This window comes from Ilyonectria robusta, assembly GCF_021365365.1.
Source record: "Ilyonectria robusta strain PMI_751 chromosome Unknown BGZ61scaffold_1, whole genome shotgun sequence".
Classification (NCBI taxonomy): Eukaryota; Fungi; Ascomycota; class Sordariomycetes; order Hypocreales; family Nectriaceae; genus Ilyonectria; species Ilyonectria robusta.
In genome coordinates, this window is record NW_025764435.1 from 2,015,363 (window position 1) to 2,040,630 (window position 25,268).

A 25,268-nucleotide genomic window follows, 5' to 3' on the forward strand; every position below is an offset into this window, starting at 1 on the left:
TTCACTAGCTTGCCGATTCTCGCTACCGAGAGCGGCTGGAAGTTCTAGAACCGCCCGAAACGGCCACGGTTTGCCAGTCAGGAAACTGAAGCGAGGGTTGATCAAAACCGGTGTTCAGCGATTGCAGAAATTGATGGCCGTTTCCACGGTGTCTAGAGGTTATGCTGAAAATACAACTGTAGTGGCCGACTTGAACCAAGCCACTAGGGGAAACAATCATGAGCCGGCCAGAATTGGGATGCCCTAATAACGCCGCATGGCATCCCGCGTGACTGAGCAAATCTAGCTGCTACCCCGCCCGTCCGAGTGGGAGGCAATGGACGCTTCTCCGGCATCAAAACCAGCAGTGGGATCGAGCAATTGAGGGCGGACGGCATTCCTCGTGCTTCAGAACCGTCGTTCCATGGCTTTATACAAGATCCAGGAACCCGAACTCTAACGCTTAGCCTTATCAACCCCCACGGTGCAACCCTAGGCCTTAGCCCGGTCCACCGCCAAATATAGGGCCGACGTGTAGCTGCCGCTGCGCTCCGCGGAGATACAAACTTCAACCCTTCGAAAACACCACAACCCTTATCTCTAAACCAACCCGGCACTGGCCAAGCCCCCGACATCGACCCAGATCTTGCCTCCGCGGAGACGTCTCAGCCTTGCCCTTGGGCCTTTATCGCCCGCTGCACCAAAATCCAACACCCAATGGCAGCGGGCCGGTTTGGCTTGGTACCACGTGCTTATCATTGGCAGGCAGTTTGAGCCGCACTAAGTGGTGTTGGCCAAGCCATCGCCTCCGGTGAATGGGCGCCTCACCGAGCGCGAGCGTGTGGCTTCTTATCTCTGTCATAATCCTCTCTGGGATTTAAAACGACGCTGTGCATCTCCTGAGACGTGGGACGCTCAAAACGCTCATGAGGACACTCTAGAAAGGAATGAACATCTCCGAAAGAAATAACCCCCAGTGACAGTCGTCAAGTGGGACCTGTCACCCTCGTCTCAGGGACTCGTTGTTCATCCTCGATAGGGAATTAAAAGCGGTCCTGGACAATCTATAAACATTTGTCAGAAGAAGAACTACAAGACGTCCTCATCCATTCTGTCGATGCCAAGCACCCTCGACCGCTGAATCTAGGAAATCCCTACCACGAAGACTTGTCGTCGTCAGTCACAGAGGCTCTGCTGCGTCCTAAGACCCGCGGCCCGTCCTAGGCCCCCCCCGTCGCCACTCCCGTCCTTATCGGATCAGCACGGGAAGAAGACAAGCTTGCCGATTTGAACATCTCCGCCCTCCGGAGCAGGGTGCATCTCCACCGCGCCGGCTCTCCAGTCAAACTCGCAGCATAGATAACCTCTCCCTATCGAGTTAGCCTGTAGGCAACGTGCTCTCGAGATCCGGAGATGCTGATCTCAATACTCAATTTTATTCAACTTGGTCGCTGAAGGATATACCGTCCTCGTTCTATATATGAGGTCGGCCTCATCCTCGAAGCAGTTGTGATATCGGCAATCCACTCAAACACTCAAACAGTACCGACTGACTGACAACCCTCCGCGCCTTTTACAACACCATCGACGCAAAACCGATCAAGAAGCGAGTACAACAAAACATCCTCAAGATGGGTTTTCAAATCACCCAACTGTGGAAGGCCCCTGAGGTCAACCCAATCACCAGGAAGGCCAGGAGCATCCCGATGCTCAACCCCATCGATCTTCATGGCCGTGTCTTTTTGTTCTCCTGGCTCGGTTTCATGCTCGCCTTTTGGGCTTGGTAAGTATTTATCCGGACTTACACGCATTTTGTTTGCTGACTCCAGTGTGAAGGTACACCTTCCCTCCTTTGTTGACCGTCACCATCAAGGAAGATCTCCACCTGACACCGGCTCAAATCGCCAACTCCAACATCGTTTCTCTCTGCGCGACGCTCTTCCTCCGTTTCATCACTGGCCCCCTTTGCGACATGTACGGCCCCCGACGAGTCTATGCCTACCTCATTCTCATCGGTTGCCTGCCCATTGGCCTCGCTCCGCTTGTCAAGGATGCCAACGGTCTTTATGCCTCCCGCTTCTTCATCGGAGTCCTGGGAGCTACTTTCGTCCCCTGCCAGGTTTGGTGCACTGGCTTTTTCGACAAGAACATTGTTGGTACCGCGAACGCCCTCGCTGGCGGTTGGGGCAACGCTGGTGGAGGTATCACTTACTTCATCATGCCGGCTGTCTTTGATTCCCTAGTTGCCAACCAGGGCCTTACCCCTTCCAAGGCGTGGAGAGTCACCTTTGTCGTCCCACTCATCTGCCTGATTGCTTGTGGTATCGGCATGCTTCTTCTCTGCCCCGACACCCCGATGGGAGATTGGGAAGACCAGGCCCAGCAGATTCGTATGAACATGGAGGCACACGGTCTCAGCAGTTCCGATACCATCCCTGGCGGTGCTCGTACCCCTGAACGCACCAACTCTGATGAGGAGACCGGCACCGGGTCTGAGAAGGATGTCAAGGTCGATGACAACGAGCATGCCATCTCGCGCGGCGAAGCCCTCGAGATTGCCAAGGGCGAGGTCGTTGTCAAGCCCAGCTGGAAAGAGGCCCTACCTGTCGTATACTCGCCCCAGACCATCTTCCACGTCGCTACCTACGCATGCTCGTTCGGCGGTGAGCTCGCCATCAACGCCATCCTCAGCTCCTATTTCAAGAAGAACTTCCCCCACCTCGACCAGACCAAGGCCAGCAACTACGCCGCCATCTTCGGCTTCCTCAACTTTGTGAACCGACCATTCGGCGGTGTCGTTGCGGACATTCTGTACAACCGGTTCGGGCGCAACCTCTGGCTCAAGAAGGCTTGGATCACGACGTGCGGTCTCTTGACAGGCGCACTGCTCATCGTCATCGGCCAGGTCAACCCGTCTGAGGCCAGCGGCAGCAACATCGGCACCCTCGTCGGACTCATCGTTCTCATGGCCATCTTCCACGAGGCCGGCAATGGCGCGAACTTTGCGCTCGTCCCTCACGTCCACCCCTTTGCCAACGGAATTTTGTCTGGCCTGACGGGAGGCGGCGGCAACCTCGGCGGCATCATCTTCGCCATCATCTTCCGGTTCATGAACCAGGGCAAGGACTTTGCCATGGGCTTCTGGGTCATTGGCGTCATCCACATCGGCGTGAACCTGGCCGTGTGCTGGATCCCGCCGCTGCCCCGGGGCCAGGTCGGCGGTCACTAGAGTTAGAGTGGAGTTGCACGGGAGTGGTGTTTTGGTAGCAAATTCGTCGTGATTAGCAGGCATAATGTAGAGGAGAAACTCGGGAAAACGGCCTAAGGATTAGGTCGGGGTGAACGGAGTATCGGTATTGGTATTGGTATTGATTGGTGTCGGTATTGGTATGGGCAGATGGGTGTCGTGTCTAATGACGCTATTCACAACCTTCAACATATAAGCTGATATTGAACACCCATACTTTACTTTCCCCCCCGTGCACACTCCGCATCTCTAGACCCAGACATCTTGTGACACACATTAGCGAATGCCGATCATGGCGTGGCGCCAGACGAGAAATGAACAATGCTCTGTAGCGAGACAAATCTGCACCGTGACGATGAGATCGGCGCTCGGCGCCCTTGCCGCGGTCCCAAAACACCACGAGCCGGCCGCCGCAGTGCCGGGAGACATACCAGACGCCACCCCCGCCAAGACCCCGCGATAGGCGTTCTCCGTCGCATCCAAATGACGGTCGATGGTGGGGAATTAGACCAGCCACTTTGCGAACTCTGCGAAAAGCGCGGAACCTTCAGAAAGGTCTAGAAGAACCCGACACTCAATTCCAACCTTATGCAGATCCTCAAGGACATGACGTATGGGCGCACGCATGTCTCCTGCGCTGCGCTTACAGCACACCCTCAGCGCAAGATCCCACCAGTACCATTGCATTCCAAAGCACGGCGTCCCGCATGACTGGGCAAGGCAATGCAAGCTATTCCATGCGAACACAATGACGAGGCGCAATCCAGCTGCATTCCGATCGGAGGGGAAACGAAAGACACAACAAGCACGCCCCATCGATTTCGCCATTGGGAATTAATGCGCGTCATGCGCCAAGCTTCAAGTTACCCTACGGACAATCATGTTCCCCTTTCCCCAAGACCGGGCGCGACAACTAACATTTTGCGAGGCAGATCGTCATTACGGCAAGGGATGCCAGCTTTACGAGCTTGCGGGTCCGTCCACACCCTGCCGACGGCGAGTAGAAATCATGGTGAAACGAGTAGATTTAACTAGTCAAAGCCTATTGAGATTGGTATTCGACAAGAAAGCCCTCAATCAATATTAACACGAAATGCAAACTTCTTTGTCGCAGTAAATCCAACAGATACTTCGCGTGACAAAAAGCAAAAGGGAAAAGTCTGGGTCAAATGTCTATTAGACGCAGCAGCGGAGGAACACAGGCATGCTACGTCAGGAGGCTTGAGAGACAAAGAACCCAGATGGGCTTTTCTGTTTTATCCATAATACATTAACAATCCTGAATACCTTTCCTTCCATATCGGAAACCAAAACGTATGTGCGCGAAAAGGCCAAATACCCAGACTGCTTTCCATTCCAGAAACAAGGAACCCTCTAAATGCAGTCATGCAGTCATGACACCACGTAGAAACCAAGACGAACCAGCCGTGTTACTCCGCTTACAGAGCAAGGACGGCAACGACGAGACCAGCGACGACGGCCATAGAGGCGCCGACGCGGGCACCAGCACCGGTGACGACGGCAGGGGTGGTAGCAGCAGGGTAAGAGCCAGTGGTGCTGACGACGGGGACAACAGCGGTGGTCCAGGTGCCGTTAGAGGGGACGCTGACAACGGTGGTGGGAGCAGCGGGAGGGGGGACGTAGGCAGCGGGGGTGGTGGTGCTGTTGGTGCAGGGGACAGTGGTGGTCTCGTAAACGGGGACAACGGTGGTGTAGGCGGCGGGCTGGCTGGACAGGCTGATGGTCTTGACACCGTAGGCGGAGCTCAGGGTGGAGGTGGCCTCGGTGGCAGCCTTGGTGGTGCTCTCCTTGACGGTGCTGGCACCGATGGTGAAGGGGTTGGAGTACTGCATGATGCTGGTGTCGCTCTCGAGAGTGAAGGTGAGGCCGTAGAAGGCGAGCTCACCGAGATCAGCGGGAACGGACCAGGTGTAGGATCCTCCGGCGTTCTTGACACCAGCTGTGACGGAGTTAGTGATTTAGTTCGTTACAAGCTACTCGAAAGTCATAGTCGGTCAACTTACTGGCAACGGTCAGGAGAGGAACCTGGGTGTTCTGGGTGGCACCACCAATGAGGCCGATGGTGACAAGGTCGTCGGCATCGTTGTAGGGAGCGGGAGCAGTCCACTCAATGGTGAAGCTGGAACCAGCAGGGACAACCTCGCCGGAGGCGGGGACGAAGACGGAGTCGAAGCCAGTGGTCTGGGCAACGGCGGTGGCAACAAAGGCCAGGACAGCGGCGGCGGAGAACTGCATTTTGAAGGTGGTTTTTAGGAATTATAAAAAGAGGTGTGGAGGGTGAAGAAATGAACGTGAGTGAGTGACTTGGGTTGGTTGTGAGAGTTGGTGACGAAGGAGCGGGTGAGGCTGCCTAAGTATGTAAAAGAGTGTGGGGGGCTGAAAGCCTGGGGCGAAGTCAAAAGAGCGACTGGGTATGTGAGAGGGTGGTGAGGAAGAAGGAAGAGAAAGAGAAAAGACGAAGAAGCCCGAGCTGAACAAGATAAATGCCGGCGTGAGACGGGGTGAGGTGTGCTGCGGGCTAGGGGGCGGGGCCTGAGGCCAAAGGCACTTTCCGAGTTGGGAACCAACGATGCCGCTAAGGCAGGTACGACGAGTAGTCGGGGGGTACGTACCCGTGGCCAGTTGGGCGCGGCGCGTGTCTAACGGGCGAATGAGCAAGGGCCGGGGCCGGGCGAGGTAGGGAAGTGGCGGTCCACTGTGCAAGACGCCAGGCAAATCAGGGGGCCTGCCAGGATTCGCGTGGGTGCGTGCGAGAGTAGGTAGCAGTAAGCACCAACACCAGCAGCAAGGAAGGATCCTGGCCGAGGCGCCATGGACCGCATCCATCATGATCCATCCATGCGAAGGTCGCCGGCCGGTTCGCCCGGCTGCGTGATGGCTGATGACTGGTTGCGGTGGCTAGGGCGGCAGCTGGGATCCCGGGAATTGGCTATTTAGTGGGCGACCAGTCATTGGAAACCGCTGGAGGTCGCTGAAGCCTCGTGATGCCACCACTGAAAGGCCTGGACGAGCACACCTCCAGTTGCTTGCGCCTGTCCCAAAGGCGCATGTCCCAAATGGCGGACAGAGCTCGACACGCTAGCCGCCGCCTGCAGCTTGGAGCTTTTCTGGCTGCGCGTCTAGTCTATGCGAGGCTAGGCCATCTCCCCTGTCCAGTCATTTTTCAGAGACCCTCCCAAGGGGGCCTCATTAGGGAGGACGCGCTGCTGGATGGTGACATCCCAGCCTTCATGCCCTCTTACAATGTGCAATGTGCCAAGGTCCAACCCAGTCCTAGCAGAGGCGTCCATTCATTTGACATTTTTGGAACAACCAGGGCGAGCGTCCCATCCCCCCTTTGGAATCCTAACCGGAAAAATTGGGGAGGAGATCGGGCCATGACTCCGGGTCCGTCACAGAGCCTGCCAGTGGAAAGAAAAACCCGCCTCGCCAGGGGCCAACGCAATTTAATCTGCACCGCAGGGTGATTGACAATTGGCCGCGCTTGGGGTCGGCAGCTTGGCATCCAGTCAGGGTTTCCGGGGCTTCCCAGATTTCCAGGGGGAGAGCATGAACTGAGGAGAAATGGAGCATAATGGAGACCCTTCCGCGTACTGCGACCAACAAGGACACAGCAATCACCCCCTTTGACCAACATTAGATGATCGGTCTCTGCCTCGTCCAGACATGGACTGCGCGAGGACCATTTGCAAGGTGTTTATTAGGGCGCTCAGGATGTGCATGTGCAGGGTGTGCGGGGAGCATACTACGTGCTACGGAGTAGTGCGTGCCGCGAGCAGGCGCAGCAACCAGCCGGCAACAGGCATCCCGCTGCGGGCATTCAAGCAACCAACAAGGCTGAGCGAAAGTCAATGTGACGGCAGCATCCAATGGCCAATACCCGATTTAGTGGCTCGCGGCCTCTTTTGGCAGTCGCCGACAACCTTCTAACCGACACCGACAGAAGATGCTTGCCAATGCTTGATGCTGGTTGATGTCCTTTTGCCTGCTGCTAGTGTACCCGTTTTCGCAGAGGGCACCCAACATTGACGCACTCACAGGAGGACTCACACCGGACACACACCGCCGTGAGCCGCTGGACTGATGGGGAAATTCACCCACACACACTGGACCGACGTGATCGAACCAGCTCTGCGCCGCAAGGAAAACGAGGCGCTTTTCATTTTCGCACTTTATTAGCTTCGCATTCTGAGCTGGCTGCCTATTGATGGCTGCATCGGCTGCTGCCCACCCGCCGTGGCTCATAGGGCTGCTTCCTTTTGCCAAGCCAAGGGCACTGACACCTCCCGCTGCTGTTACATCACAAAAAAAAAGGTTGATCCAGATGTCTAGCTGATCCGGAAATAGGCGAGACAGAGAGACGACACCCTCGTGACTCTGGCAGGGGTATGGATGAGGGGAAGCAGGAGGGGTGGTTAACGAGATGACCACGTCGGAAGAAGTGAGTTGGTCGGATTGCGAGATGGATGGCATCATCATACCATCCAGCTCTGCCGCCTACCTGCTCGAAAGAGCAACGCTTGATGAATGGGTCTTGCGCTGATGAACGCAACCAACGACTCGTTCTGACATGGGCCTTTCCCTGCGCTCATTGCTCAACAGCCACGGTTACAACAGGTCCCGACGCCCCGTTTCATGTTTCAACAAAGCGCCTGTTGCTCTGTACTGTCAATTAATTCCTGCACCTTCACGGTGAGAATTCCCTCACCCAGAGACGCCAACTGCAAGGATTGATACACATTGCGCTATGGAGCACCATGGATCCCATGGGACCTCGCCTGCGCCTCAACGCAACCTAAATCGCGTCCAGCCTTGCCAACCCTCCATCTCACCTCTTGGCCCTGCTTGGCCAATGGCACGTACAGCGCTACGTCCCTAATTCGGGATTTCCAAACCGTAGTGTCGCCGAGCTCTTTATTCCCAAGACGCCGCTGACTGGTTTGTCCGCCATTATTGGATGCATGTTCCTGTTCTGCATGAAGCACGAGAGTGCCTTGTGGCCAGCAGCATTCAGGCGTATTTGGTCTCTGCTTCTCTCCATCTGTTCGCCAATTGAGTGAAACCCAACCCACCCTCTTAAACCTTAGCACACGCCTACCGCAGCCCTGTCCTCTCGATATGCACTCTCACGGTCTCGTCCGCCTTCAAAGTTTTCCTCGGCAGATTAAGGAGCATGGAATGAGCGGACGAAGCGCCGTCTCCATCTGCCATCTCGGTAGAAGGAAATTTCGTTCCAATATTTCCGGCGTCCCCATGTGGACGATTGCACCGTCTGGCAGAAATTGATGCAAGAGCCGGACGATCCAGCCGCCCATCTGCCATCTGCCGGTGACCACCCACAGCACGACCCGGTCACTTTCAAGGCCGCCACAGCTGAAGCCCGCTGAAGCCCGCGACTCTATTAGCGCTGCCCAAGTCCTCCATCCATGGCGCGTGCCTACAGCACGGCGTCCAGTCTGACAGAGAGGCCAGACACCGGGCTTCAGCTCTGTACGCCACAATCAATGCTACCCGGCTGCCTGATGATGCCGGGGAATGTATGGCTCATTGTGCTATTCAAGTTATCGCCGACGATGCTCTCTGGGTCATGCTGCACTTGCCGCAGGGCTGCAGACGCACAACCGCACAACGCTCACCACGTTTGTCTAGCTGTTGATGACTGCATCTTGCGTGGGGTCAGAACGAACCAGAAGCGTCGTTGTCCCCGAGGCTGTCAACCGGCATATAGTCCCTGCATGTGTTACTACGTAGTAGATACCACACCAGAGCCCTTGTCAGTCACGACAACCGTAATTTTTTCTTCCTGGTTCTTGCTTTCCTCTGTTCGGATTACCCGTGGTCCCAGAAGTAAGACTCACTACCACGAATGTCTTGATTCTCCCTTTCCATTAGCTACCCACTGCTTGGCAAGACATGGGGCTGGTTTCCTTTGCCGACGGGGGTTGACTGACCGAGATGAATCATATCCACGATCACACGCGGCACGGATCTCCGATGACTCGTGGGTTTCAGCCCACTGTGAGCCCAGACAATACCAAACCAGTGAACACTTGATAGCTCCCTCCAGCAACGCCACCAGCTGCAATTGGCCGCCTCAAAGCCCAAGACCGGCACACGATCAATAGTCTGGATGGCATTAACTGGGGGCACGCATGTTTAGTATACCCCTTTCCGTCTTTTCTCGGAGCAGACAGTAGTGAGCCGACAGAGACCCAACGGCGTGGCTGGCACAAGACCTTCTCTATGTTCTTTCTGGCCCACAACTGTGGGCTATTGTTGCTACTAGTTCGCATTTACACATTTCCTTTCTGCAAGGCGAGCGAAACCGTTAATTTGCCCTTGACCGCCGTCCCAAAGGAGACGTCAATGATGGCGCGGCCTTGACCAAGGTGGGCCTCGCACGGTTAGCAGAGAGGGGAGCCTTGTGATTTGCACGACGTGCGACGATGTCGACAGGCGTGGTTGCACCATGGCGCCCGGGTGGAGAGGCTAAGGCGGTTATTTCTGAAGACAGGTCTTTGGTCCTATACCGGAAGGCCTGTTACAGCCATCACCGGGCGTGCTAAGCTAGCTGGGCGGGGCTGAATGAGGTGAGTTGCGGCTGGGGCCAACTTGTGATGCTGGGCGAGATCGAGACCCCGAGCTTCACCCACTAAAGGGGGCGCCCGGCTCGGGGGTGGTGGCTTAGCTCCACTATCTCAAGCCTCCCTTAAACTCCTTTCAACTTGACAAGTTGAATGTGACTGGGGGAAGGACTAAAAGTGGCTATTTTTGTTTGATTTCCTTTGTAGCCAATCTTGTTTTGCCCCTTGGAGCTCATTAGAGTGATTAGAGTCGGACGCAGAAAGTTTGCACCCAACGCTGGTACCGTGAGAGCTTCACTAGGTAAGCATAATAGCTAAGTATCTCCTGCTGCTTTAGAATAAGGCATCTTAAAAGAAATAAGAATAGACAATAAAGATGAATGTAAGCACTTTACTCTAACCCTTGCTTGCTTCCTTATATTGGCGATAAACCGTGCCCTAATATAATTGTATAAGTGACTTATCCTACTGTGGAAGTTGCATCGAACACGCGCTCTTGTAGATGCCAAGCCCAATGGGTCGGTTCCCCAAGATCTGGTAGCTTCCGGATCTTCAGGAGTGGCTTCGCCGGGCCAATCATGGCCCGTCCTGAGCCTATCTCAGCAAACCCCGCCAGCCTCGTCGCCGCTTTTTTCTCTTTGCCCCGCAGCCTCGCCGTTCGCGGGAGTCAAACGTGCGTGCCGTACCTTGCAAGCCTCCGTCCGAGGCCCCGACCGCGCCAGACAACCAGGCCACGCACGCAAGTCGTGCCCATCTCCAGCGAGCATGACGGCTGGTGGCGAGCATCCCGGCGCGATACCCCCGTCCAAGCGGCGCAAGAGAGATGGCGATTCATCCCCCCCGTACGCCGACCATGATGCCGCGGCTCAACTGTCAACTGCGACGCGACGACTCTCGACTCGTGAGCGCCAGCGGGACAGCAGGACTATGAGTCGCAGCCCGGTGGCCGATGGCCCAGACACCAAGTACTACGACTCCCGCCGCTCCTCGCGGTCGCTATCGCGGACGAGATTGCGCTCCACGTCCAGGTCCAGCACGCGATCCGAGTCGCGAATGCCCTCGCCCTCACCTCTACAATCGCCCTCACGATCTCCTCGCTCGCCCTCGCCCTCTCGCTCGCAGACTTCCACAAACCGCACCCGCACCGACTCCCTCTCCCCCCGCCCTCCACAGCCAACGCCTCCCCACGAGCCCCTCAAGCCCAACTACCGCGCCCGTCTCGTCCTCCACGGCCACACCAAGCCCATCTCGCAGGTGCGCATCTCGCCCAACGGCCGCTTCATCGCCTCCGCCTCGGCCGATGCTACCCTCAAGATCTGGGATGCTGCCACTGGCGCGCACATGGACACTCTCGTCGGCCACATGGCCGGCGTGAGCTGCCTGGCCTGGACGCCCGACAGCAACACCATCGCCAGTGGCTCTGACGACAAGGCCATCCGACTCTGGGATCGTGTGACGGGACGACCGCGCACCACGGCTCGGAAAACAGGGGCTGGCCAGGAGATGGCTCCGTTGAAGGGGCATCACAACTACATTCACTGCTTGGCCTTTTCGCCAAAGGGCAACATCCTCGCCAGTGGTTCGTACGACGAGGCTGTGTTTCTATGGGACGTTCGGGCTGGGAGGCTCATGCGCAGTTTGCCGGCACACAGCGATCCCGTCAGCGGCATCGACTTTTCCAGGGATGGCACTCTCGTCGTGAGTTGTTCCACAGACGGCTTGATGTAAGTGACCCTCTGCTCATCTTAAAGTACCTCGAACTAATGACCTCAATAGCCGTGTATGGGATACCTCCACAGGCCAATGCCTTCGCACCCTAGTCCACGAAGACAACCCAGCTGTCGCCAATGTCTGCTTCTCTCCCAATGGGCGGTTCGTCCTGGCCTTCAACCTCGATAACTGTATTCGCCTCTGGGACTACGTCGCCGGCAGCGTCAAGAAGACATACCAAGGCCATCTCAACGAGAAGTTCGCCGTGGGCGGCTGTTTCGGCGTCCTTGACGGTGAGCCCTTTGTCGCTTCGGCTAGTGAGGACGGCAGCATTGTCCTGTGGGACGTCAAGAGCAAGGCGCTGCTACAGCGCATCGAGGGACACAGGGGGGTGTGCTTTTGGGTGGACGTCCATGGCGAGACCATGGCGAGCGCAGGACAGGACCACACGGTTCGGGTGTATCGGAACGTCAGAGATGTCCCAGCGACGAATGGAGCCATTGGCGAGGAAAGCCAAGAATTGCCGATCCGCCTGGACGATGTGAAAATGGAGAATGCGTAGTTGCATAGCAGATCAAGGGTTTACTAGCGACGGCGTTACAATGGAATCACGGCATGTCAAGGTAGTCCTATCATAAATGCTTTTCGTATGTTGTCAAGCTATTTCCACAAGCCATTTGGTATTTTGCACGGCATGTCAAAATAATATCTCTTAACGATGTCTACGTGCCACTGGTCTTAATTTCAAGACTCTGAATTCAAAATGCCAAAGCGAGATTGAGATCATTCCCTCGTTCTTGTTTGCTGCTTGCGCTTGATCGGCCCGGTTCCAGACAGCAAACAAATACGTTGCACTTGCACGATGGCAGTGGCATTGAAACATGGAAAACCGATTGCAATACTGTCTCGAGGGAATATGTCCGTGTGAACCAGAACCACGGGTTTAGTACCTGAACTGGTAGCGAATTGATACACAGGAGAAAAACTCCTCCAAGCTGGGATGTAGCTCGTCGTCTTTGCATCCTCGAGGCCGCCGCCTACACCAAGCAAATGCGAATCATCAGCCTCCTTTCTTCTCGCGTCCCCCTGAACCGAAACAAGCTGGATTGCCTCAAAATGCGCGTATCCTTCGCGAAACCAGCCAACGGGCCGCTACATTTCCCTCAACAATAGCCAAGTCCAATAAACAACAGGACCTGCACTTCCTAGGTTGTCCATTCTGAGCACACTCGTGGAGAAAGGCAAAAATCCCACTTGCAGCAAGTACCGAAGACTCAAAATTGCACAATGTTGCCAGGTGCAAAAGTTCAATCAAACTCGACCTCCACGTGCTGTCCGCCCACTCGTTTTCCTTGATAGTAGATCATGAATTCGACTGTGCCGTCTTCACAAGCCATTTTGATGTCGAAATTGAGTCTATGATAGACTTTTCCAATACTGTTGGTCCATGTTGGGAGCGACTCGAATGAAACTTTTTGGTTCCATGCCATCTGGCACATTCTGTGAACCGTAGAGTCTTTTGTTGATGGAGGCGGCGAGGTTGACGAAAACCATATCTCCTCGCTAACGCTGGAAACAGGCTTGTCAAGAAGCTTGAAGTAGCTTTGAGTAACCGGTTTCTTGCTGTTCATGTCGGCACCCTGAAGCTGGTAAGCGCATTGATCGTATCCATCGGGTGTTTAGAGATACCTTGACCAGGAACCAATGCATTTGATTCGTTGCTTGGTATCTCCGTTGTGGTTCATTCCACCGTTTATCACATTCCTGATGCTTTCCTTCAATCCAGGCAGTGTCATGTTCGATCCCGTAGCTGATACGAGCAATTCTGGCTCCAACGGCAACGTGAAGGTTCGGCGAGAGACCCATGTTCATGAGACCATGAACGACGGCACCACGGCAAATTGCGGTCCATCTACAATGAAACTTAGGGCAAAAGCTTGGACTCGGTATGGGGTACACACTCACGGCTTGTTTCCTGCACCTTGGAGAACGTCGGATCTGTACTCAGCCTGCAGTCGATTGAAGAGGTACCGACTGCGTCCAAACCCACCAACAAGGATAATGTACTGTCACAGTCAGTCGATCCAGCTTCTAGATAAAGAGTACGGCATCAGCTTTGTACCTTCGGATAGGTTGAGTACTTTTTGACGACGGCTTGAACTTGGTCCTCAACTAGCTTTAGTATCTTCTTGACCACCGGTGAGAAAACGGACAAGATCTCTTCTCTAAAACCCTCAGTCAGCCGCCACCCTTGGAAGAGGGCCTCGGTATCGCTTACGAGCTCAAGTCTATCGTTCGGCGCCGCTTTAAGCGTCCCGACTTCACACCACAACCTTCTGGGAGGTCAAATAGCCAAGTTCTTGACTGGTTTTCGAATTGTGGCTTGATGCCATGCTCCCATGAATCATTCAAGACCTTCCTTTGTTCAGCTTTCTCAACTCTGTTCCATGCAACTGCAGTCATTTTGCGCTTGATCAATTTGACGAATTCTTCGTCGAGGAACACACCGCCACATAAACCCCCTTCGTTTATTCAGCAATGTTGGGTATTAAACGGAGTCTTGATACATACCGTCGCCTTTGACACACTCTTTGACCACGAAAGGATCAACTGACTCAATAATATAGCTGATAAGATCCTTATATGGGGTTAGTATTAGATGATAACCCTCATCTGGAAATGCTTACAACTGTTCCACCACCGGCGTCACAAACAACAATAGTATCTCCTGTCTGGCAATAAAAGGTCAATACCTAGAACCTAATGTTGGAAGTTAAATTTGCCTCATCTTAATGTTGGATCTATTCGAGAGATCCTTGAGAGTAGCCAGAGCTGCTGCCTCTGGCTCTGAAATAAAGCGAAGTGTTGTCTCCCCACAAGGACGTTTGCCCAAAATACCAGAGAGATTAACCGCTCGCTTCATTCTTTGTTGTGCATAGTGCGGCCAAATAGCTGGCATGGTGACTACCACATGGAATTTGCTATTTTGGAGCAAGCCGGCTCCGATAGAACGCCTGATGCTGTCCATGGAATGATTCCAGAGGTTTCGAAGAAAGCAACTAATGATTTCGGCCGGGTCTTTGTTGGCCACATCTCTGAGTCGTCGAGCTTCGTGAAGTTGAGATGAAGCACTGACATCCTTGGAGATGTCCTTGTCGTCCAGAAGTAACAGTTTGAACCACTTGAGTGCGTCCTTGTTGGGTGGTATGGAATAACCCCACATTGTGGCTTCGTCTTCGTCTCCATAGAGAATCGAGGTGGGAGTCTTCTCCTTGTCCGAGCAGTGGTTGAATTCCGTATCCCAGTTGGTGATCTGTTCGATCTCGTCTGGTTGTCCCGAATATGCCCAGGCAACACCCGAGAATCTGGTGGTAAATCAGCACTAGAATAGACTAGACACAATGGAAAAACTCACGTAGTGCCAAAGTCAATCCCAATGACGAGGATATCATCTGTTGCTTGGTCTGCAGGCATGGTATTCTCGCCTCGAAATGTCCTTAGTTCTCGAGGTGAACGAATGTTGCAAAGGCGGTTGAGCTGAAATCTGATGAGATGCAGGTTCCAGTCGCAGCAGAAATGCCCACAAGGTAAGAAGCCGAGGCGGTTCTAGAATTAAGGCTTTGTGGCGATTGAGATCTGAGATGCAAGGTGGTGGTTGCGAGTTGAGAAAAGCGAAAGTGAGTGCTCGCGTTTCTTTGCAAATAATGCGAGGAGCTGAACAAGCAGCTACAGTGAATCACTGTCTACCTAGTTGCATGAATTTTTTGCTCAATCTCTTTTCAGCCTCATTTCAGTCTCCCGTCACCTTGATGTTTTCTCTCATCTCTCTCCTGCATGCATTCATCTGAGCGACTTGTCTCTTTCACGACGACTCGCATCATATGCATGCTCTCTGCCCAAACCCAAGCTACAGGCTCATTACCCTCAACTTTCCGCCTCTGAGATCTTGCAACATTTGACCAACTTTCGATTATTGTACCAAGCTATCCCACTGGGTCATCTGTAGGTCAAATCTCCCAGAGAAGACAAGCCAAAGTCCATCGCCTGCTCAATAATACTAACTTCCTTGCTTAGGTATTTGGGGCTTCTTTGTCTACCTACTTTCTTGGGTAATGGAGTCTCAAGCGCAGGAAGCCTTGGCGGCGCAAACCAGGAACCAACCCTACCCGTGGATGAAGAATGGGGAAGATGCCTTTATTGTCCATTCTTCGAGTCGAAGCTCTCCATCAGCTCCGGTCAAGATGGATTTGAGTGGCCATGAGTATGAGGAGGGATTACCTCACCCATTCAATGCTTCCAGCGTCAATCACCGACATGGAGGACATGGGGACAATTTTGAGCTTCCTACCGAAGAGAAACTTGAATCGGTCGACGGGACCACTATGGAAACTTTTCTTGACGACCAGGAGCAGAAATCTAGCGTGTCCCTTAGTACACCCAACACTGAATCTGAGGCAGAAGGGCCCAGTCTCATTGATTTAGTCAAGGGTGGCTTCGACCAGATTACCGGCTCTCTCAGTGCCTTGTCCAAACAAGTCCATGACCCAAGGAACTCGAAGGAAATAGCCCGGATCAAAAAGCAACTCGAGGATGCGACCGAGAAGGATCTCCGACTGACTACGGAGAACGCAGCCCTAGAAATAATCATCAACACCACCAACGAGAAGCTCAGGTATGCTACCGAGCGGAACCTTCGGTTGACGGCTGCGCACAAAGCCCTGGCAATGAAACTTCATAATACAAACTCGAAACTCGATAGAGCCCTCCAAGATCGGAACGCCCAACGGTGTAACGCCGATGGCGATGCATTGGCAGATTCGAGGAAAGCTACGGATGACACCGTCCAGAGCAAGTGGAAGCAACTCGACTATAACATTCGTAGTCTAGCTCATTACTTGGCGGCATCGCTGCCGAAACAAATCATGGGCAGTCTTTCAAAGGCGAAGTTTCGCCGCCTTCACCCTTCCTGGCGGAAATTCCTCGAGGATGACGACTTCAGAGAGCCCTTTTTGGAGTGCTATTTGTGGCATGTCGTCACGAACCAAGTCTTCGATGCTTCTGGGAACATCCACGGCGGTCAAAGTGACATTCCCCGTTCCATAAAATCTACACAAAAGAAAATGATGGGTAAGAAATCAATCTCCTGTCTCACTCCACGATATGCTAACTCCAATAGCGAGGGCTGTGAAATCCGAGCACCACGCCTCGTTGTACCAGCGTTTGGCCCGATGGCGTGCTCAAGGCTCAGCCCTGTTTGAAGAACTTCGGGATAGCAACGAGAAGCAGCTCAACGATGTCATCTCGGCCGAAACTCGTTTGCTTCGACCATTTTGGAGCGAAAAGCCTGGCAGTTCGGACAGATCGGAAGTCAAAACATGGGATGAGATGAAAGGCATCCTAGAAGGTGCCTTGGAGCTCGACCGCCTGCTCATGGGGTCCAAGGCTATATTTAAGGCTTGCTGGGAAAATTCCATGCGGAAAACAGCTAACCCACTCCGATACAACCCGCACAAAATGGACGTGGTTGCGTCGAACCATCCAATTTCGGCACGGAGCCAAGTGACATTCTTCACATCGCCAGTTCTCTTCAAGGTGGGCAATGCCGATGGCCAGAACTATGACAAGGTTGCGGTGCTTGTCAAGGCATCTGTCGTGTGCGATTAGGATAGGAGTTGGTACTCTGCTTTGTTCCAGGGTTTCGGACACTTCGAGGGTCAAAGATGGAATGAGTCCACAATGAGAATATGACCAGTCAATACGGGATTTCGCCCCAGTTCATGGTCAGTTCTCATCATTGGACAGCAGGTATTGTCTCACATCGATTACTATTTGCTTGAGTTGTCAAATACTGTTTAAGATCCAATGCTTGTGATTTGAAAAGTGACTAAAGATACCTATTACATATTAAACCATCCCATGCAGACCCATAATGGACATGTGTGCCCCTGTATACCCAAGATTTTCTTCCCAAAATTATCATCCCTCCATATCCTCCATGTATCCTGGACTCCGTCCCGCTATGTATGAGTAAGTCGCGCCCAGATTAAGAATTAAGTGTTTGAACACATCGTCCCCTTCGCAAAAGTTTACAAATCAGGTGCTGAAACACCGCGCTCGAGAGAGCGACTTCTCAGCTTAGATGTCGATGCTGAGATTGAGGAGAGATTCATCATCTTCGTCCTGGTGAGAAGTAGGCATGTCCGAGTGCCAGGCTTCTTCGCTGGGCGAGCCGCAGGTCAGGTCGTACCAGACATCGGACTGGGCGGAGTCGAGCTTGCGGACGGACTTGGAAATGGTCAAGCCATAAAGGGCACAACGGGGAGCGCCAGCGTTGTTGGTGTAGTAGCGGTAAGACTGGCAGCCACGAGTGGTTTGGAGAGCGTTCTGTCAAGTGGAATCCAAGGTCAGTCATCTAGTTGTTAGGGGCGGAAGTTGGAAGGCTTGACTTACGATACAGAACTGGTAGCAATCCTCGAGCGAGACAGGCACACCGGGACGCTCCTCAGTGAACTCGGAGATGAAGTAGGTGCTCGCAGGCGTTCCGTGCACGCCACAATAAGTGGTGTCCTTGCTAGGGGAACCAGGCTGCACAGTGTGTTCGCAGATGGTCTCCTTGGCGGGCAGGGGATAAGTGGGGGTGGTGTTCAACACGGGAGTCGAGACGGGAACCATGTAGGTGTCAATGACAGGGGTCTCGGAGGTCGAAGAGGCCGAAGTCGTGGTGGAAGAAGAGAGGAAAGGAGTCACGCTGACAGGCTTCGAGGTGCTAGTCTCGTCGCAAGGCTCAGTGCTCGAGGAGGAGGGTGAAGAAGCAGTTGTGTTACCAGGAACAACGGTGCTAGTCCAGGTAGTAGTGGTGTCATCATCGCAGGGCTCCGTGCTAGAGGATGGGATCGCAGAGGGAGTCATAGTCTCGTCGTCGCAAGGCGTCGTGGGGGTCATGTTGCTGACGATGGTTGAGGAGGTCATTGGGGTGGTGGTCTCGTCATCACAGGGCTCGGTGGACTCATGACGCTTCGTGTTGGGGGCGGTTATGCTGTAGTTGGCGAAAGGAATAGGAGTGAAGACGATGACTGGGGGTTCGCTAGCGGAGGTTACAGATGAAGTCTCATCATAGCCAGGCTCGGTGGATGCGGCAGGCGTCGTGTAAGGAGTGCTAAAGTTTCCAACAGAGACAGGCGTAAAGGTAACGGGATCCTCGCTAGTGGCGGTGGAAGATGTGGTCTGGTTGTGGTAAGGCTTGGGAGACTCAGAGGGCTGCACGTAAGTGTTGGAGTTGCCGAAAGGGGGAGTGTAGAGAGGAGCTGAGTGACTAGTAGGAGTCATGGATGCGGTGCTGTTGTTGCGAGACTCAGTCGAGGTGACAGGTGTAGTCTGAGGAGTGCTGGAGCTTCCAACGGAGACGGGCGTATAGAGACTGGGGTACTCGCTGGTGAGTGTCGCAGATGTAGTCTGGTTGTGGTAAGTCTTGGGGGACTCATGAGGCTGCACGTAAGTGTTGGTGTTGCCGAAAGGAAGAGTGTAGAAGGGGGCGGAGTGGCTAGTAGGAGTAGCAGATGTGCTCTGGTTATAGTAAGGCTTGGGAGACTCGGAGGGCTTCACATAAGTGATGGAGTTGCCGAAAGGGGGAGTGTAAAGAGGAGCGGGCTGGCTGGTGGGAGTAGCATATGTGCTCTGGTTGTGATAGGTCGTGGGAGACTCCGTGGGCTTCACGTAAGTGTTGGAGTTACCGAAGGGAAGGGTGTAGATGGGAGCGGGCCGGCTAGGAGTCGCATATGTGCTCTGGTTGTAATAAGGCTTGGGGGACTCAGAGGGCTCCGGGTAAGTCGTGTTGGAGTCGCCAAAGGGAAGGGTATAGATGGGAGCGGGGCGAGTAGTAGGGGTCGCAGATGAAGTCTTGTCGTCGTTGGGCTTGGAGGACTCAACAGGAGTTACGCGAGGAGTGCTGTAGTTGCCAACCACACCGGACGTGTAGAGACCAGGATTCGCGCTGGTAGGAGTCGAAGATGAGGTATCATCGCAAGGCTCAGTGGACTCGGCGGGTTTCGACTCAGGCGTCGTATAGGTGGTGTTGGAGCCGCCGAAGGGAAGGGTGTAGAGAGCATGAGGGTGGCTAGAAGGAGTAGCAGTCGAAGTCTCGTTGTCGCAAGGCTCGGTGGAAGCGACAGGCGTAGCGTGAGGAGTGCTGAAGTAACCGGTGGAATCAGGTGTAACGATGCCAGGCTCTCCACTAGCAGAAGTCTCGTCGTCGCAATCCGAGGTAGGCGAAACGTGAGTGCTCAGAGTTGTCGACCAGAGAGAGGGAGCCGTGTAATGAGGAGGGCGGCCTGTCTCGTTGGCGGGGAACGAGGGATCATCCATGCAAGGCTCCTCGGTATCGGTGTGATACGCATCGGTGTGGTACACTCCAGTGTGAGCGGTGCGAGTAGAAAGCGAGTGCAACATGGTCGAGTTCATGGGGTACAGGAGATCTTCCGAGCAAGGCTCGGTCTCAGTGCTGTGGTGCTCCTCCACGATAGTGGCCGTCTTGGGTCCGGTGTACCCGGGCGCAGTCTCGTCATCGCAGTCCGTCGAGACACTGGAGAGATGGGCGGAAGCCTTGGTGTTGTGCGTAGTGGCAGGCTCGTCATCATAGGGCTCATTGGTGTAAGTGAAGTTGGACGTGGCGGTGATGAAGACGGTAATGTCGACGGTGGTGGTGGAGACGAAAAGGCTAGCAGTGGGGCATCCGATAGTCGCCACGGAGGTGTCGCCGAAGATAATGGTCTCAGTGTTGGGATGAGAGCTCGTCGAAATGGACGTGTTGGTGGTGTTGTAGAGATTGGGGTCGGGGAAGTAAGAAGGAGGAGGTGCGTAAGCCTCTGAGTCGGCGCGAGCGGCTACTCGGGGCCTAAAGACTCGGCGGCCTCTGAAGTCTCTCGCATCTCGAGGCACAGCGGTCTCTGATCTGATCTGTGCGAGTTGTTAGGCACCGTGGTTAATGGAAAGTTGCAGGCGCTGGCTCATACCATGTTGAACTCGGTGCCCTTGGGAGCAGCCTGAGCAGCTGTCGCGAGGAGCCCGACAGCGCCGATAAGCGTGTGTACAAGCATCGTGAAATTAGTGTATTAGCAAGTAGTAGTAAAGAAGGAGTTGATCAGCTAGGCAAATGAAGAGGTTGTTGCGGGAGAGGAGGCGGAGGAGGAGATGGAGGAGGAGATGCTGTTGAGAGTGATGATGAGAATATGCCATTGGGGACGAGTCCCATCATCTTATATATCGACATGATCGTTTCTCCAGGGAAGCCGCCGAAGGGGCCAATCGATATTCAGGGACGAGTATTGACGGTTGTGAAGGGCGATTATCGACGAGGGAGCCTCCTAGAAGTCGGACCCTTGGAAGGGTTGACGGATTCTGGGGCAGATTTATTGCAAGGGAGTCACCCATTAATATACACATAGGGAGATCCTTTTTGCAAGGGCGGGAAAAGCAAAAATTGAAGAGAGGAGCGGCCCGAACAGGGTGAGAGACAAAGTGGGTTCTATTGTCGATTTCTCTCGATACCTACTAAAAGCAATGAGGCTCGTGATTCGTGGAAGCCCTTGGCAGGGACGATGCGGAGATGATGCATAGACGACGCAAGAGATGCATAGGTAGTGCAGGCAAGTGCAGACAGGTGCAGGCAAGTGCAGAGAGGTGCAGTGAAATGCAGTACGTGTGTGTGTGCGTTTGCAATACCATAGAGAGTGTGTTATTCGTCTTTTAAAGTACAAAATGTGCACCGCCAATTCAATTGGGGTGAAGTCCGTAATATTGGACCAATGCAGATGTGCAGGAGAGGGTATCAAAACAGGGTCACGCAACGCCGCCGTGGCCCTTTGCCAACGAAAACCATATGCATATGCTGAAAATCCATGAACAGTCCGCCGTCCGTGATGCATCCGTAGTAAATAAGTCCTTGTCCAGTGTGGCCACGCTTCAAGCGAGGCTGTTGTGGAGAAACCTGGCCATTGAGGCGCCAGTCGTGTCTCATCGCTCGCTCTTCAGTCCTCCCAGATGGTCTCAAGATCGAGATCACCTCTCCGCTCAGCTCCACAGACGCTCCAGCGCTTCCGCTTGTCCCTGGAGCCAAAGCCCATAGTTCGGCCCCGGGCCACGTCCAAGCTGCTCCGCCCCTTTGATTCCGAGGATTCACCTCCTTCTGCGGCATCCGCTGCAGCCTTGAGTTGAGCGATGCGTTCGGCTTCCAGCGCCGCCTCCTCCGCATCAGGCGTGTCGGGGATGGTTTCCAAGCTGGAGATGCTAGGGCTGCGAGATCTCGTAGATGTCGGGGTGGAGGGCACAGAGGAGAATGCAGTTCCATAGCTGCCCGAGAGGGCGTCATAGCCCCGGAAGGAAGAAGTCGATGAGAGTGAGGATGATGAGAAGGAGGACGGTGAGATGGAGGACGATGGGGTGGAGGGATATGTCACCAATGACCCAGTGCTCGAATGGGTGACAGTGCGGAGAGGGGATGAAGGTCGTCGCAGCCGGGCGGGAGTGCTAGTCGAAACGCCGAAGATGGGCGAGCTGCTCCTCCTCTCGCCGTGTCTTCGCTCAGGCTCAAGGACCGAGGCTCGGACGGGTGAGGTTGGGGGGAAGGACTCGTCCGTGGGCTTTCGCGGGGCCCGGACGCGGCTCGGGGAGCTCGAGGGACTGGCGGGCCGGTGTTGCTGGGGCGAATAGAGGATGTGACCGGAGCCGTTGACGCCAGGCATCGACTGGGTGCGTGACATGGGAGGTGCGAGGCTCGTGGTGGAGCGGGATCGCGAGTGGGAACCTGAGAGCGGGGAGGCGTTTCGCGGGCGGTATGGAATGAAGGTGGAGGCGGCCCACGAGGGCGAGGCGGGAGAGGCAGGCGAGGTCGGACTAGGATCGGTGCTGCGTCTCAGCGGCGATGGCTTGCGGAGGACGTCGATGTCGAGGGTCGAGAGCGTCTTTGGGTTGTGAATGCGAAGCGCAGGTGCCAGAGGAGTCGAGGGCACTGGCGAGGGCCGAAACTCCTCCATCCGCTCCGTCTCAGGAACGGGCTCCATGGTGGTGTGGTGGTGGTTTTGGGAGGATCGTCTGGCCACCCGGTGGTCGTCAGGATGGCAAGGATGACATGTGTTGAGATGGAGAAGAATTGATCGAGAGCTGGGCGGCGAGACCCGGGGATGCGCGACCGTGGGTGGGACGATGGACGAAGCTATCCGCTATCCGGGGAATGACGCAGCGGCTACAGCTCCCTGACGGTCGTCGGCTAGAGCAGCTTAGCGCCGCGAGAGCTGGCTGGCGATGGGGCGGATGGGCGAAGTGAGTTGATGCAGCAGCTCGTGGTAGGGTGCTCTGCTTCAAAGGCCTCGTCGACTCGATATTCCAAAGGGCGAGATTGATGGAAACTCGATGGAAGGAGGAAAGGCGGGGGCGGAGAAGTCGAGCTGGTTGGAATGAGAGCCCCGGGGTCGATTGAGGGAGATGAAGACGGAGAGGGAGAGGGAGGGAGATGGAGAAGTAGCGTTTGAGAAGCCGGCGGGATCGACAGCGGGCGAGCGGTGAACGGGAGGAACCAGGGCGCGGAGAACGGGAGCGCGGAGTTGAAGGGGAGCAGGCGGAGGGATAAAGGGAAACGGGAAGCGGAAAAGCGAAAGGGGGCGGAAGGAGGAGGGCGGGAAAGGAGAAGACGAAGGAGGAGAACGGGCTGAGTCGTGAGGCGTCGTAGTGTTGAGAGCGAAGCCAAGCGAGAGTGAGGGCCAGCGTGAGTGTGAGCAAGTGACAGTGCGCTGAGCGCGTGGTGTGTGACGAGTGACAAGTGACTGACTGGGTCCCAGTGAGGTTGGAGGGGGGGACCTCCAGGAGGAACGTGCGACGCGAACAGTGGGTTGTGCCAGGTGTGTGCCAGGTGCCCAGTGCAGTATAGTGAGTGGCCTGTGACAGTGGCCGGGACAGCACTACGGAGGGTAGTCCAGTGGTGGCCACCTACCTTACGGTACAGGTGGGTGGCTCCGGTACAGGCGGTAAACGGAGGACGCGGTACCTACCTATGCTCAGCGCTGTGCTGTGCCCTGCTGGCTGTACCCTGCTGGCTGTAGGGCGCGTAGCAAGTCGAGACGACAACAACAACAAGACGCGGACAAGATGAGACAGGTCAGGTCAACACAAGACAAAGACAAGAGCCGGCCTGTCACATTCCTCTCCAAATTGACAGCTGAGCACCTACAACCCTGCTCCAACCCCGAACAGCAGGTCAACGCAGTCAACAGCACGCAAAAGGGCCTGCCAATTACTAATTCATCATGAGAGCCGAGGAGGCGAAAAACAGTACGTAGCGCCCGGAGCCATGACAAAGGGCGTGACGCCGCCCTTCTAGAACACATCCCGTCCGTCCCCTGGCGCACCTGTTCCCCGTCACCCACACGCCCTTCTGCCCCCCCCCCCCCTCGAGTGAGTTGCCCTGTGGCGGCTGGGTTAGCTAGCGGGCTTTTTTTTTTTTTTTCAAAAAAGACGCTCTGTACCACATGCGTTGGTTGGTTTGAGGCTACCGTGCAACACTCCAAGCCGCGTGGAGAAACGGATCGGTTCCTGGCGCCTCGTTTCCACCTTGACGAATTCCCACTCTTCTCTCATGCTTGGAGTCTTTGCGTCCTAGGCGGATCCTTTGGCCTCCCCGGGCCCGCGTTGCCGGGTCGCCAATGCCAACGCCCATGTCAACACCAATGCCCGTACCAAAAGTTCAATGCCCAGGTGCCGGGAACTCCGTCCTAGTCTCCAGGTCCGCCCGGCAATAATAGTGGGTGCCCGCCCTGGGTTTTAGGGGTCTCTCTACTCCGTAGCGGCAAGGGGGTTGCGCTGCCACTAGGCCTGTAGTGATCCGTCTAGCACGCCGTCTAGCAATCGATAGGGCCAACCGGGGATGACAATCTGACTCGACCCAGCCGCCACTTTGTTTTGGGGGGCGATTGGGCGAATCGGCGAATGGGATCTTGTTCCTTGGCCATGCGAGGAGGGACGGCTCCTTGCTGCCTGTTGCCTGCGTGCTGCATTGTTGTCACTCCATTGTACTTCGTATCGAGTGAAACTCCAGAGGTACCGGAGCGGAGCGAGGAGATTCAAGTAATGCTCCGCGAGGATCACCCGTCCCCTGTGGCAGCCAACAAATGGCTCATTCGAGCCTCCAGCCAGGAAGTACATGCAATTCACAAGGCCCTGGTGCAATCCCCAAACACCAAAAGACGGAAGAAAACAAAGAGCAATCGAACGCTGTCATCACTACGTGCAGCCAGCTTTCCCGACCCCCAAACTCCCCCCCACTACGCATCCTCCATCCCCTGGCTTGGCCTCACAGCGTCTCGCCCGCAAACCCCCCCCCTCCTCGGCGCCCTGGCCCCCAAGGCGCCAAAACCAGGATACTCCCAGCTCATTGGCTATCACCAATCTGCGATGACGTTCCAGGACGCCAACGCGCTGCTCGGTTGGTCTGTGATGCTCGTGTTCTCATGCACAATCCTTCGCGTACCTACATATGGTGGGTTGCCGTGTTCGTCTCAACTGATGCACCTGAAGAACTGCAAGATGAAAATAAAATAAATGAATACCAATGGGAAGAATAATATCACGATATTAAATGTTTATATTAAAATAACCCTTTTTATAGTGCTTGGTTTTGGATTAACGAGAACTCCATGTCAGTGGAGTGCTGTCACTGGACTGGACCCTGGACGCATGATGCT

At 54.8% G+C, this 25,268-nt stretch overlaps 8 protein-coding genes across 8 annotated transcripts; 4 read left to right on the forward strand and 4 right to left on the reverse strand.

The window, feature by feature from the left end:
- Positions 1–1,610: 1,610 nt before the first annotated feature.
- Positions 1,611–3,208, forward strand: BGZ61DRAFT_338100 (major facilitator superfamily domain-containing protein; the record flags this gene model as incomplete). Its single annotated transcript, XM_046239095.1, has 2 exons — positions 1,611–1,762; positions 1,816–3,208. 2 exons carry the CDS (start codon positions 1,611–1,613, stop codon positions 3,206–3,208), a joined length of 1,545 nt encoding a protein of 514 aa, XP_046112151.1.
- Positions 3,209–4,427: 1,219 nt separating this feature from the next.
- Positions 4,428–5,661, reverse strand: BGZ61DRAFT_14353 (Ser-Thr-rich glycosyl-phosphatidyl-inositol-anchored membrane family-domain-containing protein). The gene is made up of 2 exons (XM_046237302.1): positions 5,251–5,661; positions 4,428–5,186 (listed from the first exon to the last, which is right to left on the reverse strand). Exons 1-2 carry the CDS (start codon positions 5,480–5,482, stop codon positions 4,666–4,668), a joined length of 753 nt encoding a protein of 250 aa, XP_046112152.1. The 5' UTR covers positions 5,483–5,661; the 3' UTR covers positions 4,428–4,665.
- Positions 5,662–6,883: 1,222 nt separating this feature from the next.
- On the reverse strand, positions 6,884–7,720 carry BGZ61DRAFT_470815 (uncharacterized protein; the record flags this gene model as incomplete). Its single annotated transcript, XM_046248133.1, has 2 exons — positions 6,884–7,057; positions 7,286–7,720. The coding sequence occupies 2 exons, from the start codon at positions 7,718–7,720 to the stop codon at positions 6,884–6,886; spliced, it is 609 nt and encodes a 202-aa protein (XP_046112153.1).
- Positions 7,721–10,884: 3,164 nt separating this feature from the next.
- BGZ61DRAFT_338278 (WD40-repeat-containing domain protein) lies at positions 10,885–12,103 on the forward strand (the record flags this gene model as incomplete). Its single annotated transcript, XM_046239115.1, has 2 exons — positions 10,885–11,555; positions 11,608–12,103. 2 exons carry the CDS (start codon positions 10,885–10,887, stop codon positions 12,101–12,103), a joined length of 1,167 nt encoding a protein of 388 aa, XP_046112154.1.
- Positions 12,104–12,848: 745 nt separating this feature from the next.
- Positions 12,849–15,015, reverse strand: BGZ61DRAFT_488745 (uncharacterized protein; the record flags this gene model as incomplete). The annotated part of the gene is made up of 9 exons (XM_046250141.1): positions 12,849–13,181; positions 13,231–13,453; positions 13,507–13,607; positions 13,664–13,766; positions 13,820–14,063; positions 14,113–14,179; positions 14,229–14,269; positions 14,440–14,906; positions 14,957–15,015. The coding sequence occupies 9 exons, from the start codon at positions 15,013–15,015 to the stop codon at positions 12,849–12,851; spliced, it is 1,638 nt and encodes a 545-aa protein (XP_046112155.1).
- Positions 15,016–15,782: 767 nt separating this feature from the next.
- On the forward strand, positions 15,783–17,205 carry BGZ61DRAFT_525510 (uncharacterized protein; the record flags this gene model as incomplete). The annotated part of the gene is made up of 2 exons (XM_046252777.1): positions 15,783–16,668; positions 16,718–17,205. 2 exons carry the CDS (start codon positions 15,783–15,785, stop codon positions 17,203–17,205), a joined length of 1,374 nt encoding a protein of 457 aa, XP_046112156.1.
- A 4,358-nt stretch (positions 17,206–21,563) lies between these two features.
- Positions 21,564–22,595, reverse strand: BGZ61DRAFT_470820 (uncharacterized protein; the record flags this gene model as incomplete). Its single annotated transcript, XM_046248134.1, has 1 exon — positions 21,564–22,595. One exon carries the CDS (start codon positions 22,593–22,595, stop codon positions 21,564–21,566), a length of 1,032 nt encoding a protein of 343 aa, XP_046112157.1.
- A 1,623-nt stretch (positions 22,596–24,218) lies between these two features.
- BGZ61DRAFT_543498 (uncharacterized protein) lies at positions 24,219–25,266 on the forward strand. Its single transcript, XM_046255248.1, has one exon. It carries the CDS (start codon positions 24,514–24,516, stop codon positions 25,123–25,125), a length of 612 nt encoding a protein of 203 aa, XP_046112158.1. The 5' UTR covers positions 24,219–24,513; the 3' UTR covers positions 25,126–25,266.
- Positions 25,267–25,268: the final 2 nt, after the last annotated feature.

Excerpts from the sequence above, each read along its gene's own strand:
- BGZ61DRAFT_14353 (XM_046237302.1), bottom strand. The coding sequence starts at position 5,482 with ATGCAGTTCTCCGCCGCCGCTGTCCTGGCCTTTGTTGCCACCGCCGTT. Across the intron at positions 5,187-5,250 it reads TCCTCTCCTGACCGTTGCCA|CTGGTGTCAAGAACGCCGGA; the intron begins GTAAGTTGACCG and ends ACTCCGTCACAG.
- BGZ61DRAFT_543498 (XM_046255248.1), top strand. The coding sequence starts at position 24,514 with ATGGGATCTTGTTCCTTGGCCATGCGAGGAGGGACGGCTCCTTGCTGC.